The following is a 16,064-nucleotide window of genomic DNA, read 5'->3' as shown; positions in this document are numbered from 1 at the left end:
TTGAGGTTATATTATTGTGTTAGGCTGATTGTGGATCATTTTTGTTCCATTTTAAAAGAGTAAGAGTTAGAGTTCTTGAGTGAAGAAGAGAAGAAGAGGGGAAGAAGAAGAAGAAGTTGGAGCTAGGATTGAAGATTTTGGGTTCTTTCTTCTTCAATTCTCGTGGGTTTTCAACTTAGAGGTATGGGGATCCTTTATCCTTGATTATTCTTCCTTTCAAGGAGCTCAATTCAAATGATTCAAAGTTCTTCCAAAAACACAAAAATCCTAATTTCGATTCTAAGTATGGGTTCTTGCATTAAATGATTTTTTTTGATGATTTACGTTATTAATGGTGTCTATTGATGGTTTTAAGAAAGAAATTTCCATGAACCCATGTCTTGGCAAGTTTCCTAAAGTTGGCTTATGAAATGGGTTTATTATTTATGATTGAATGATGATGGAAGTATGCTTGGATTGAGTTGAATAGTTGACTTCTATTATTATCTATGCTTATCTATTGTGAATTGTTGGAGAGTTGAGGAATGGTGATTGTGGCTTGGGAAAAAGGGTAAGTGGACCTAACTTCATTGTTAAGGTAGAATTGATATAGAATTGTGATAGATTGATGTGTGATCCACTTATGGTGGAGGTGTTTACTTATTGAATGTATTGTGTTTATGGCCTTGGAGGAATTATAGGAGGAATTGAAGTGTTGACATGATATCATATATGTGAATGTGATGTGAAGGACTTGAATGAGAATCAAATGAAGTAAAGGCAATCATGTTGTGAATATAAAGGTGTTCATGTGATCTCAAGGTGATCTTGTTTAAAGTGTTATTGTATTGTGATTGAAAGTGTGTCCTCTATTATTGTTCATATGTGATGATGATGGAATGTGAAGGATCTTTATAATGTGATGTGTGTCTTGACTTGGTAGACTTAGGTGCCTCTTCTTGATACATTAGAAGCTTTGTTGAATATGAATCGATAGGATATGGCATTCCTTTCGGATGTAAGTGACGAAACCTGTTTTTGAGCTGGATAGTGTTTGGTATTTTAGGCATATCTCTTGCTCTAGAACTTAGTTTGCAGTGAATAAATATGATTTGGAAAGCTAACTCGTATACCTACAACTTTTATGTTTATGTAAAATTCTAATTTAACTGTTATGGATACGAAATATGGGACGCAACATAGGGAAAGTTCTGCCCAGATTCCGAGAATTGAAATCCTGCATGACCAGCGGCTAGTGTCTTGACTATATCTTTTTGTACAAAATATATTTTGTTGTGATCCTTGTTTGTTTGCAACCCTAAGAGATGTATCTACATCTTTCATGAAGGTTATAAAGTCTAGTTCTGCCATTTTCCTTTTCAAATCTAGGATGCAACATGAGGTACTAGGCTGGCCAGATTCACTGTTTTGGGAGCATAGTTGTATTTGTACATGCTAGGCTTACTTATGATGATGATCCTATTTTACGTCAACATTACTGAGCTAATAGAAGTTAAATAAGTTATGTAATTGTATTTCTAAGGTTGATATACTCGTGAACAAGTTGAGGTATGTGGGTTTGATTGTGGAAACCTTCCTTTCCACAAGTCCAACCATTTATTCTCTATTTATACTTCAAGTTTATGGGTCCTTATGATTATTTATGAACTCTTGAATTATGGAATTACTACTACACATCCTATTATGGTCTATTTTTGCATATTATCATGAAATGGAATTATTATGTGATGTTTATTGTTTTCATGCTTCCATGATCAAATTATGAAGGTTGATATATATATATGTATGTTGTTGGTGGGCTGATTTATATGTATTTCGGAATTGGTTGGACTTAGTACTCTTGAAGTACATGATTTCATTTACATGAACAATAGCCCATCATGTGTTTGATAAAATGCCCATTTATAGAATCCTTAGGAAATGGAAGGTCCAATGTATGTCCTATGAATCGAATGGTTATATAATTATTGAAATGATGATGAAATGGACACATGTATATGATTTTCTCTATATAAGTGTTGTGAGTCGACCAAGCCTAGTACGGGGGGTAGTAGGCCCGTATAACCGTATCGAGGGGTTGGTACCTTGGTTGCCTAGTACTGGGGGTAGTAGGCCCGTATAACCGTATTGAGGGGTTGGTACCTTGGTTGCCTAGTACGGGGGGTAGTAGGCCCGTATAACCATATCGAGGGGTTTGTACCTTGGTCCCTAGCTCGGGGGGTGGTAGGCCCGGGTAACCACATTGAGGGGTTTGTACCTCTTTCGCCTCTCCAAGGGGGTGGTAGGCCTTGGAAATACTATATTGATGGTCACTCACCACACATGTACTACGCCCCACTAAATATGATTTATTTTATGTAAGCATCATTATACATATCATCTCATTAATATGCTATCTATCGGGTATGATTATGCACTTTACCTATAAAGTCCTTATCTAAGGTAATCTTGGGGAACACTTAAGTGTGCTTGAAGAGGATTGTGTGGGCGGTCACTTCTTGTCTCACTCAAGTGTGTCTTAAGGTTATATTAGGTAGAGGTCCTATGGTAATGAAATGACATGTGTCCTTCTAAAGTTAAGCATGAGTTGTATATGGATTTATGTTAAGTAGATGTATGGTTGGCTATGGTCTTATATGTTAATGATGACTTGTATTATGTCTCTTATACTTGTAAAAGAAAGGTTTTATCAAAGGATATGAAAGCATACATTTCTTGTAAATGTCCGTTGTGCATATTTTCTTGCATGGTCTCCATACTTAGTACTTAATTGTGCTAACCCCTTTCTTTCGCTTTTTGACTAAAGTGTAGGGATTTGGAGATGGTGATATGTCATGGCTACTTGATAGGTTTTTAAGAGTTGAAGATGAAGACTTGGTGAGTCCTCATAGATTCGAGGGCAATAACCAACATGTTCCTTTTTTATGGCTCTCTAGTATTTGCTTAAGTTTTGAGTGGGCTTAGTCCCAATGTTATATTCAGGTATTAGATGGTTTTGAGACATATTGTATAAAGTCTAGAAAGTCTTCCGCTTGCTATTTATTGAAAGTATCTTTGTGTGTGAAGAAAGTTTTTAATTCCTTATGGTTTTGGTGTCTATGCGATGAATGAATGCTAAGAGACTTGTATTAGACCTCTTCGAGGTCGAGTACGCCGGTTACGACTAGGGGGTGCTCCCGGGTCGTGCCAGTGTATTTATTTCTATACAAGAAATATGCTATATAAAATCTTTAAATATGAAATTACTATTATATAAATTGCACAATACACGGACAATTAAAAGGTTAATAATAAATCATTTCTTAATTTGAGAAGAGAAAGATTTAAAAGGATCTGTCTTTATGATGTTCATATCCAGTCAAAGTGAAAAAGAGAGATGGAGTATAGAATATATTTATGTTGGGACCGGATATTTGCTTTGCTATGCACTAGACCAATATCTGGTTTGCTATGCACTAGACCGGATATTTGCTTTGCTGTAGGCATGGTTAGCAGATTTCAGTCTAACCGGACTGCAGTCAAGCATATTATCAAGTACCTTAAAATGACTAGGGTATGCTTGTTTTCCACCCTGGCCTCTTAGCACTCATTACATTCGACATATAGAAGTAATGCGGAATTAAAACTTATTTAAAACTAAACTATCAAAATCTCATTTATAAAGTAGCGGAATACTAAGTCTCACATGGCCATCTTAGACAAACTTTAACAAGATAGGGTCACAGCCCTTTACAATCGAAGTATAGACAAAAGTCTTAAAACATAAGAACTAGAAACAATAAAAGTCTTTGTCCTAGACATATGAGGACATACCCAAAGGGGTCTTGAGAGAACTCTAATCCCAAACTTCACTAGAGAAGGCTGCCGGAACCTATACTTGTAGTAAAAATAAGAGAAATATGGGTTAGCACACATAAATATACTAAGTATGATGATCATGCAAAAACATGCTTTAAAAGGGACATTTTGTTGAAAGTCATGCTTTATGCCATTTTTGTAAAACTTCATGAAACATTGATACAAGAGGCATAATATAAGTCACAACCAACATACAAAGTCACATAATTCACATTTGAGCAAAATCACATATAACCCTTTACCTTCACCTTGAGCCTCCACCTTAGTTACCATCAAGCTATGCCTTGTGCAATGTATGGATAGCGTCCCATACCACCACCCATACTAAGGCACAACCTTGAGGTCACCAAAAGTGAACTTACCATTCATCCTTCTCACCTTTACAAGATAGAGCATATAAGTCACATAAAAATAACATGAATCACATCATCACATTAAGACTAACATCTAAACAACTCTAAGTCATACTTGTGCAATGTGCAAGTAGCATCCCATACTACTACCTCAAACTAAGTAATCCTTTGAAGTCACCATAGACAAGGAAGTAACTCATAATACAATCCAAGTATAGTATGCATCTTTACATCTAAGCATTTGAGCCAACATTCTTCATTAGGTTCATTTAGGACACATTCATGCATTTAGAGGACTTCATACATTTAGTCATTTAAGACTTAGAGAACTCACTATAGACCTTTCAAAGCTACTCATGCAATGTATAGATAGCATCCCATACTACTACCTACACTTTGTAGTACCTATCAAGAAACTATAGTGCACATCTCACATGATGGGAATAAGCGTTTAACCGACATAGACCATGAGAGCTAGATCATGGAATCCGATGTACTATCCCACATCGTAAGGGTTGATCTACTTGCCTAAGGTAAACCGGTTAACATTAGCTCGGATGGAATCCGCTAGCTAATATCCCATGTGGGCATATAGTTATGGGATAAGAAGATGTTCATTCGAACTCTAACCTAACATTGGGAGATTTTCCATCTAACTATATCCACTCGATGCTTAGCCTACATTCCCATAGATTATTTCATTCACATTATATTAGTGTATTGGGGAGGAATGCCATAGGCCTATCGACCCATGATACATCATTACCAAGGAAGGAATGCTATAAGCCTATCGATCCATGGTACATTCAAGGATAACTCTAGGGTCCATATGAAAGGAATGCTATAAGCCTATCGATTCATGGCCCTCATTACTTTCTTATACTCATGAAAGGAATGCCACTAGCCTATCGATTCATGATACATTGACTCATTAAGAAAGGAATGCCACTAGCCTATCGATTCTAGAGTCTTCATATATTACATTAGATCATTTATTAAAAGAATGCATAAAGCCTATCAATTCATAGTCATCAAGTCAAGACACATTCATCACTCATAAATGAAAGGAATGCCATAGCCTATCGATTCATATTCATCAAGTCAAGACACATTCATTATATAAGAAAAGGATGCATAATGCCTGCCAATTCTAGATTCAACATTCACATTATAGGAACCCTTCATATTTCATCATTTTCGTTCATGAGTGTCAAATTGAGAAATAGCTTTTCAATACTAACACAAATACCTTGAATACAAGATCATCATTCTATCATTGAATCACATGTAAATCCTTCACATTATACAACATCATGATAATACTTCAATTCATCACACCATGCCTTCATGGCCATGATCACAATGTACATAGTAAGTAACACCTCCACCTTCTGGTGGATCAACAATTCAAGCACAATTCTACATTAACATGAAATTAGGTCAAAACTTTCCCTTTCAAAGCTATGATCACAATTTCTCAATTCACCATAATTAGACATAGATGATGATACATATCAATAATCTAAATCAATCTAGGCATAAATCCATCAACATTCATTCATAATCAACAAACCCACTTCATAAGGCACAATTTAAAATTTGATAGAAATCATGGGTTCATAGAGTATTTTCATATCAAATCATCAATTAAACATCAATATAATCATAGTTTATCATTGGAAAACGTTCGATGCAAGAACCCATGAGATTGAGTAAAAACCTAGAGTTTTTCACGAAACTTGGAAACTTAGAAACTTCTTTGAAATTGACTTTAGGGTGAAAACTAACCCTAGATGAAGGATCACCATACCTTATACTTGAAAAATCCCATGAAATTGAAGAACAAATACCTTGAAATCCCCAACCCTAGCTTTCTCTTTACCTTGATCTCCAATGGAGTTTCTAGAGAGAACCTTTAGGAGGGAAGGGTTTTGTTTTTGGGGAAAAATGAATAATGAATTCTAAAATATCTTTCTAATGCTTTAATACTCTTAAAATACCTGAAAACACTTAAAATAACTGTCCACACATTAATTGGGACTTGGGGTGAATTTACCAATTCACCCCTAAGTTGGCCGTGTCACTTGACAGCAACACAGTGGCCATTCACGCCCTAGACTCGCGGACGTGAGTCCATTCACGGAGCTGTTGGTCCATGGTCTGGGGCTGTTGCATGGTTTGGAGGGGCCTGACCTACAAAGGCCTTCCACGGGGTGTGGATGGACCTACGGGGCGTGGATGGACCTACGGGGCATGGACCCCTTCCGTAGGTCACCCAATTTCGGCCAACTTTGGCCATTTGGGGCAGCCTTGGGGTTAGACTTAGGGTCCTACTCAAGGACCCTTAGGGTGGTCCTTGGGGAGTCGTACCTTGACGTTGGACCCCTAAAGCCCTCAACCAAGGCTTTGAACAACATGAAACACCATCAAGCCTCAAGACAACCACAAACACACACACGTTAGGCTCTAGTTTCACTAGTTCATTTTTAGGGTCGTTATATTATCCTCCACTTGGGAACATTCGTCCTCGAATGACACTTTAAACACATTAAGGGGTAACGACTCAAGACTAGCAGACCACAATCATGCATGCAACATCAATATAAATGCATAAATATAGGAGGAAAGATCGACTCCACATCAATAAGCTCAAACACAACTAGAAGGTAGGAACTACATCTACAAACTTATTATGCATCAAAACATCTTATTTCTCATTTCATTGGAGGAACTTCCTTCTCCAAGTCACATCATTCTCATTACAACATTAATAGGCACATTGTGATATTTTCTCATAAAAGCACATTTAGGCATGCTCGACAAGTCAACTCATGAAACATTTAGGCAACTCATCATAGATTCATATTAACATGAGGAACACAATTTGAAAACTCATTTTGCTCATTTAAACAAGAATTCAACTAGAACATGCACAACATAAAGAGACCATGGAAACTCAATATCACACATGACTCCAAAACATGAAACAAGCTACAAGGAACTTTTGGTCACAAGCCTGAATACAAATAGAAGGAAAAGAGATAAGGATATCAACACTCTCAACAACCTTACTATTCACAAACCATCCCTCACTTAGGAGAAAACCCAACTATGACTATCATGAAACAACATAAGGATCTCATCACCACAAAAGGAAATATAACTTACCAGTACCTTCATCTGGATTATCTCCTTTGTCCTTGTTAGCTTGAAGCACATTGAAATGGTTCTTCTTTGGAGCATTGGGATCCGAGCCATCATAAGGAGCTTGTTTGGCCTTCCTTCCTCTAGTCATAAGAGTAGGACAATTTCTCACTTGATGATCACTTTTGCCACACCCATAGTACCCACTAGTACCGGCTAGGCACTTCCCATGATGCCTCTTCCCACAAGTGGCACAAAGTGTCTTAGAAAATTGAGATCCACCACCTTTCTCCTCATTAGCCTTAGGAGCACTTGAAGATTCTTGGTTAGGAGCTCTCTTCTTGAACCTAGGTTGACCTTGCTCATTGGATCTACCCCTCTTCAAATCCCTATTCACCCTCTTAAGTTTGGACTCCTCAATAGATTGAGCATACATAACAAGTCTACAGCTATTCATATCATCATGGAGCATCGCCGTATGACACTCTTCCTTAACTAGGTCGGATACACCGGTAACAAACCTACTCATCTCATCTCTAGGGTTAGACACCAAGGATGGAGCATACTTAGACAATAGGGTAAAGTTCAAGGAATATTTCTCCACACTCATGTTACCTTGCCTAAAGTTTATAACTCCTCAACCTTACACTCCCTCTTCTCACGGGGAAAGTACTTACCTAGGGAAGCTCCCTTAAACTCCTTCCATTCTATAGGACCCGCTTCAACCGGCCTATTGGATTTCCATTGAGTGAACCACACTTGGGCCACATCTTTCAATTGGCAGGAAGCCAACTCCGCCTTCTCCCTAGAAGTTACTCCCATAGCATCTACTATCTTATCTTCATCCTAGATTTCTTGTGGATCTTCCCCAATGTTAGAGCCAAGGAAAATAAGAGGATTCATCTGCACAAAGTCTCTCAATCTTGAGGCAACGGTACTCTCATTAGCATTCACCTTAGGCCCCACATCTCTATTCGCTTGAGCCGTCATGGCTCGGGCTTGGGTTAGAAAAGCCGTCCTAATCTCTTTATTAGTCATGTTCGGGGGAACCACCGGAAATTCATTCTCTTGAGGCACTTGGTCACCTTGAAGACCTTGATCACCTTGGGGGAGGAACTCACTCATTCACCACTTCCTCTTCCACTCTCCTTGCGGGCGTCCTTCTTGTATTCATATCCTATAGACACAAGAGAAGGATTAGGAAAAGGACACTTACAGAACTTCAATCTAAGGCACAACTTCAAGAATATGAAAGAAGTGTAACTTTCTATCGTCCTATAGCCTCTCGCTCATATATGTGTCGTGACTCACACCGATGAACAAGACTCTACTAGACGTGGCTTGTGAGACATTGATCCTAAAACCATTTCCAAAATCTTATGCTCTAGTACCAAGTTTCTCACGACCTGAGAGCACCCCCTAGTCGTAACACGACGTAGTCGACCCCGAAGGGGTCTAATTCAAGGCTCTTAGCATTCATTACATTCGACATATAGAAATAGTTTGAAATTAAAACTTATTTAAAACCAAAATATCAAAATATCATTTATAAAGTAGCGGAATACTAAGTCTCACATGGCCATCTTAGACAAACTTTAACAAGATAGGGTCACGGCTCTTTACAAACGAAGTATAGACAAAAGTATTAAAACATAAGAACTAGAAAAAATAAAAGTCCTTGTCCTCGACATATGAGGACATACCCAAACGGGTCTTGAGAGAACTCTAATCCCAAGCTTCACTAGAGAATGCAATCACTTGCTAGAACCTACACTTGTAGTAAAAATAAGAGAAATATGGGTTAGCACACAAAAATGTACTAAGTATGATGACCATGCAAAAACATGCTTTAAAAGGGACATTTTGTTGAAAGTCAAGCTTTATGCTATTTTTGTAAAATTTCATGAAACATTGATACATGAGGCATAATATAAGTCACAACCAACATACAAAGTCACATAATTAACATTTGAGCAAAATCACATATATAACCCTTTACCTTCACCTTGAGCCTCCACCTTAGTAACCCTCAAGCTATGCCTTGTGCAATGTATGGATATCGTCCCATACCACCACCCACACTAAGGCATCACCTTGAGGTCACCAAAAGTGAACTTATCATTCATCCTTCTCAGTTTTACACGATAGAGCATATAAGTTACATAAACATCAAATGAATCACACCATCACAATAAGACCAACATCTAAGACAACTCTAAGTCATACTTGTGCAATGTGAGAGTAGTATCCTATACTATTACTCACACTAAGTACTCCTTTGAAGTAACCATAGACAAGGCACATTCATATACAATAAGATATGACAATGAAGTAACTCATAATACAATCCAAGTATAGCATGCATCTTTACATCTAAGCATTTGGGACAACATTCTTCATTAGGTTCATTTAGGACAAATTCATGCGTTTAGAGGACTTCATACATTTAGTCATTTAAGACTTAGAGAACTCACTATAGCCCTTTCAATGGCTGCTTGTGCATTGTATAGATATCATTCCATACTACTACCTACACTTTGTAGTACCTATTAAGAAACTATAGTGCACATCTCACATAATGGGACTAAGCGTTTAACCGACATAGAACATGAGAGCTAGATCATGGAGTCCAATGTACTATCCCACATCGTAAGGGTTGATCTACTTGCCTAAGGTAAACTGGTTAACATTAGCTCGGATGGAATCTGCTAGCTAATATCCTATGTGGGCACATAGTTATGAGATAGGAAGATGTTCATTGGAACTCTTACCTAACATTGGGAGAGTTTCCATCCAACCATATCCACTCGGTACATAGCCTACGTTCCCATATATTATTTCATTCACATTATATTAGTATATTGGGGAGGAATGCCCTAGGCCTCTCGACCCATGATACATCATTACCAAGGAAGGAATCCTATAAGCCTATCGATCCATGGTACAATCAAGGATAACTCTAGGGTCCATATGAAAGGAATGCTATAAGCCTATCGATTCGTGGTCCCTCATTACAGTCTTATACTCATGAAATGAATGCCACTAGCCTATCGATTCATGGTACTTTGACTCATTAAGAAAGGAATGCCACTAACCTATCGATTCTAGAGTCTTCATTACATTAGATCATTTATGAAAAGAATTCATAAAACCTATCAATTCATAGTCATCAAGTCAAGATACATTCATCACTCATATATGAAAGGAATGCCATAGCCTATCGATTCATATTCATCAAGTCAAGACACATTCATTATATAAGAAAAGGATGCATAATGCCTACCAATTCTAGATTCAACATTCACATTATAGGAACCCTTCACACTCCATCATTTTCGTTCATGAGTGTCAAATTGAGAAATAGCCTTTCAATACTAACACAAATACCTTGAATACAAGATCATCATTCTATCATTGAATCACATGTAAATCCTTCACATTATACAACATCATGATAATACTTCAATTCATCACATTATGCCTTCACGGCCATGATCACAATGTACAAAGTAAGTAACCTCTACCTTTCAAGTGGGTCAACAATTCAAGCACAATTCTACATTAACATGAAATTAGGTCAAACTTTCCCTTTCAAGGCTATGATCACAATTTATCAATTCACCAACAATTAACCATAATTAGATATAGATGATGATACAAATCAATAATCTAAATCTATCTAGGCATAAATTCATCAACATTCATTCATAATCAACAAACCCACTTCATAAGGCACAATTTAGAAATTGAGAGAAATCAAGGGTTGATAGAGTATTTTCATATTAAATCATCAATTAAACAACAATATAATCATAGTTTATCATTTGAAAATGTTTGATGCAAGAACCCATGAGATTGAGTAAAAACCTACGGGGTTTTCACGAAACTTGTAAACTTAGAAACTTCTTTGAAATTGACTCTAGGGTGAAAACTAACATTATATGAAGGATCACCATACCTTATACTTGAATAATCCTACGAAATTGAAGAACAAACACCTTGAAATCTGCAACCCTAGTTTTCTCTTGACCTTGATCTCCAATGGAATTTCTAGAGAGAACTTTTAGGAGGGAAGTGTTTTGTTTTTGGGGAAAAATGAATAATGAATTCTAAAATAGCTTTATAATGTTTTAATACTCTTAAAATACCTTAAACCACTTAAAATAACCGTTCACACATTAATTGGGACTTGGGGTGAATTTACCAATTCACCCCTAAGTTGGCCGTGTCACTTGACAGCAACACAGTGGCCATTCACGCCCTAGACTCGCGGACGTGAGTCCATTCACGGACCGTGCTGTTGGTCCATGGTCTGGGGCTGTTGCATGGTTTGGAGGGGCCTGACCCACGGAGGCCATCCACGGGGCGTGGATGGACCTATGGGGCGTGGACCCCATCCGTAGGTCACCCAATTTTGGCCAACTTTGGCCATTTGGGGAAACCTTGAGGTTAGACTTAGGTTCCTCCTAAAGGACCCTTAGGATTTATTCTTGGGGAGTCGTACCTTGACGTTGCACCCCTAAACCCTTCAACCAAAGCTTGGAACAACATGAAACACCATTAAGACTCAAGATAACCACAAACGCACACATGTTAGGCTCTAGTTTCACTAGCTCATTTTTAGGGTCGTTACATTATACCCCACTTAGGAACATTTTTTCTCGAATGACACTTTAAACACAATAGGGGGTAACGACTCTAGACTAGCAGCCCACAATCATGCATGCAACATCAATATAAATGCATAAACATAGGAGGAAACATCGACTCCATATCAATAAGCTCAAAGCACAACAAGAAGGTAGGAACTACATCTACATACTCATTATGCATAAAAACATCTTATTTCTCATTTCATTGGAAGAAATTCCATCTCCAAATCACATCATTCTCATTATAACATTAATAGGCACATTATGCAATTTTCTCATAAAAGCACATTTAGGAATGCTCAACAAGTCAACTCATGAAACATTTAGGCAGCTCATCATAGACGCATATTAACATGAGGAACACAATTCAAAAACCCATTTTTCTCATTTAAACAAGAATTCAACTAGAACATGCATAACATAAAGAGACCATGGAAACTCAATATCACACATGACTCCAAAACATTTAACAAGCTACAAGGAACTCTTGGTCACAAGCTTGAATCAGAATAGAAGGAAAAGAGATAAGGATATCAACACTCTCAACAACCTTACTATTCACAAACCATCCCCCACTTAGGAGAAAACCCAACTAAGGCTATAATGAAACAACATAAGGATCTCATCACCACAAAAGGAACTATAACTTACCAGTACCTTCATCCAGATTAGCTCCTTTGTCCTTGTTAGCTTGAAGCACATAGAAACGGTTCTTCTTTGGAGCATTGGGATCCCGACCAACATAAGGAGCTTGTTTTGCCTCCATTCCTCTAGTCGTAAGAGTAGGACAGTTTCTCACTTGATGATCACTTTTGCCACACCCATAGCACCCACTAGTACCGGCTAGGCACTTCCCATGATGCCTCTTCCCACAAGTGGCACAAAGAGGCTTAAAAAGTTGAGATCCTCCACCTTTCCCCTTATTAGCCTTAGAAGCACTTGAAGAATCTTGGTTAGGAGCTATCTTCTTGAACCTAGGTTGACCTTGCTCATCGGATCTACCCCTCTTCAAATCCCTATTCACCCTCTTAAGTTTGGATTCCACAATAGACTAAGCATTCACAACAAGTCTAGAGATATTCATATCATCATGGAGCATTGCCGTACGACACTCTTCGGTAATTAGGTCGGATACACCGGTAACAAACCTACTCATCTCATCTCTAGGGTTAGACACCAATGATGGAGCATACTTAGAGAATAGGGTAAAGTTCAAGGAATACTCCTCCACGCTCATGTTACCTTGCCTAAGGTTTATAAACTCCTCAATCTTACACTCCCTTTTCTCATGGGGAAAGTACTTACCGAGGAAACCTCCCTTAAACTCCTCCCATTTTATTGGACCCACTTCTACTGGCCTATTGGATTTCCATTGAGTGAACCACACTTGGGCCACATCTTTCAATTGGTAGGAAGCCAACTCCGCCTTCTCCCTAGAAGTTACACCCATAACATCTACTATCTTATAAACTTCATCCATGAATTGTTGGGGATCTTATCCCACTTTAGAGCCAAGAAAAATAGGAGGATTCATCTTCACAAAGTCTCTTAATCTTGAGGACATGGTACTCTCATTATCATTCACCCAAGGCCCCACATCTCTATTCGCTTGAGATGTTATGGCTCCAGTTTGGGTTAGCGAAGCCATCCTAATCTCTTCATTAGTCATGTCCGGGGGAACCACTAGCACTTCATTCTCTTGAGGCACTTGGTCACCTTGAAGACCTTGATCACCTTGGGGAGGAACTACCTCATTCACCACTTCCTCTACCACTCTCCTTGCGGGAGTCCTTCTTGTATTCATATCCTATAAACACAAGAGAAGGATTAGGAAAAGGACACTTATAGAATTTCACTCTAAGGCACGACTTCAAGAATACGAAAGGACACTTATAGAACTTCACTCTAATACAAACCTCTTAGCATTCAATACATTAGACATATAGAAATAGTACAGAATTAAAACTTATTTAAAACCAAACTATCAAAATCTCATTTATAAAGCAGCGGAATACTAAGTCTCACATGGCCAACTTAGACAAACTTTAACAAAATAGGTTCACGGCCTTTTACAATCGAAGTATAGACAAAAGTATTAAAATATAAGAACTAGAAACAATAAAAGTCCTTGTCCTCGACGTATGAGGACATACCAAAAGGGGTCTTGAGAGAACTCTAATACCAAGCTTCACTAGAGAATGCAATTACTTGTTAGAACCTACACTTGTAGTAAAAATAAGAGAAATATAGGTTAGCAAACAGAAATGTACTAAGTACGTTGACCATGCAAAAACATGCTTTAAAAGGGACATATTGTTGAAAGTCATGCTTTATGCCATTTTTGTAAAACTTCATGAAACATTGATACAAGAGGCATAATATAAGTCACAACCAACATACAAAGTCACATAATTCACATTTGAGAAAAATCTTATATAACCCTTTAGCTTCACCTTGAGCCTCCACCTTAGTAACGCTCAAGCTATGCCTTGTGTAATGCATGGATAGCATCCCATACCACCATCCACACTAAGGCACCACCTTGAGGTCACCAAAAGTGAACTTACCATTCATCCTTCTCACCTTTACAAGATAGAGCATATAAGTCACATAAATATCATATGAATCACATCATCACATTATGACCAACATCTAAGGCAACTCTCAGTCATACTTGTGAAATGTGCAAGTAGCATCCCATACTACTACCTCACACTAAGTAATCCTTTGAAGTCACCATAGACAAGGCACATTCATATACAATAAGATATGACAAGGAAGGAACTTATAATACAATCCAAGTACATCATACATCTTTACATCTAAGCATTTGAGCCAACATTTTTCGTTAGGTTCATTTAGGACACATTCATGCATTTAGAGGACTTCATACATTAAGTCATTTAAGACTTAGAGAACTCACTACAGCCCTTTCAAAGCTTACTCGTGTAATGTATAGATAGCATCCCATACTACTACCTACATTTCGTAGTACCTATCAAGAAACTAGAGTGCACATATCACATGATGGGAATAAGCGTTTAATCGACATAGACCATGAGAGCTAGTTCATGGAATCTGACGTACTATCCCACATCTAAGGGTTGGTCTACTTGCCTAAGGTAAACCGGTTAACATTAGCTCGGATAGAATCCGCTAGCTAATATCCTATGTGGGCACATAGTTATGGGATAGGAAGATGTTCATTCGAACTCTAACCTAACATTGGGAGAGTTTCCATCTTACCATATCCATTCGGTGATTAGCCTACATTCCCATAGATTATTTCATTCACATTATATTAATGTATTGGGGAGAAATGCCATAGGCCTATCGACCCATGATACATCATTACCAAGGAAGGAATGCTATAAGCTTATTGATACATGGTACATTCAAGGATAACTCTAGGGTCCATATGAAAGAAATGCTATAAGCCTATCGATTCATGTTCCCTTATTACATTCTTACACTCATGAAAGAAATACCATTAGCCTATCGATTCATGGTACATTGACTCATTAAGAAAGGAATGCGACTAGCCTATCGATTCTAGAGTCTTCATATATTACATTAGATCATTTATGAAAAGAATGCATAATGCCTATCAATTCGTAGTCATCAAGTCAAGACACATTCATCACTCATATATGGAAGGAATGCCATAGCCTATCGATTCATATTCATCAAGTCAAGAGACATTCGTTATATAAGAAAATGATGCATAATGCCTACTAATTCTAGATTCAACATCCACATTATAGGAACCCTTCACATTCCATCATTTTCATTCATGAGTGTCAAATTGAGAAATAGCCTTTCAATACTAACACAAATACCTTGAATACAAGATCATCATTCTATCATTGAATCACATGTAAATCCTTCACATTATACAACATCATGATAATACTTCAATTCATCACACTATACCTTCAAGGATGTAATTGTAATTTACATAGTAAGTAAACACCCCCACCTTTCAAGTGGATCAACAATTCAAGCACAATTCTACATTAACATGAAATTAGGTCAAACTTTCCCTTTCAAGGCTATG

The 16,064-nt window shown here is 37.7% G+C and overlaps 2 protein-coding genes across 2 annotated transcripts; both read right to left on the bottom strand.

Annotated features, from left to right (window-relative positions):
* Positions 1–7,219: 7,219 nt before the first annotated feature.
* On the bottom strand, positions 7,220–7,884 carry LOC125809871 (uncharacterized). The gene is made up of 2 exons (XM_049489428.1): positions 7,380–7,884; positions 7,220–7,227 (listed from the first exon to the last, which is right to left on the bottom strand). The coding sequence occupies exons 1-2, from the start codon at positions 7,882–7,884 to the stop codon at positions 7,220–7,222; spliced, it is 513 nt and encodes a 170-aa protein (XP_049345385.1).
* A 592-nt stretch (positions 7,885–8,476) lies between these two features.
* Positions 8,477–13,487, bottom strand: LOC125809870 (uncharacterized). The gene is made up of 3 exons (XM_049489427.1): positions 13,185–13,487; positions 12,659–13,058; positions 8,477–8,532 (listed from the first exon to the last, which is right to left on the bottom strand). The coding sequence occupies exons 1-3, from the start codon at positions 13,485–13,487 to the stop codon at positions 8,477–8,479; spliced, it is 759 nt and encodes a 252-aa protein (XP_049345384.1).
* Between the last annotated feature and the right edge of the window lie 2,577 nt (positions 13,488–16,064).

The sequence above is a fragment of the Solanum verrucosum genome, unplaced genomic scaffold (assembly GCF_900185275.1).
Source record: "Solanum verrucosum unplaced genomic scaffold, falcon-dt-bn FXZP01000662.1, whole genome shotgun sequence".
In the NCBI taxonomy this organism is placed as follows: domain Eukaryota; kingdom Viridiplantae; phylum Streptophyta; class Magnoliopsida; order Solanales; family Solanaceae; genus Solanum; species Solanum verrucosum.
This window is presented reverse-complemented; position numbering and strand designations above follow the sequence as displayed.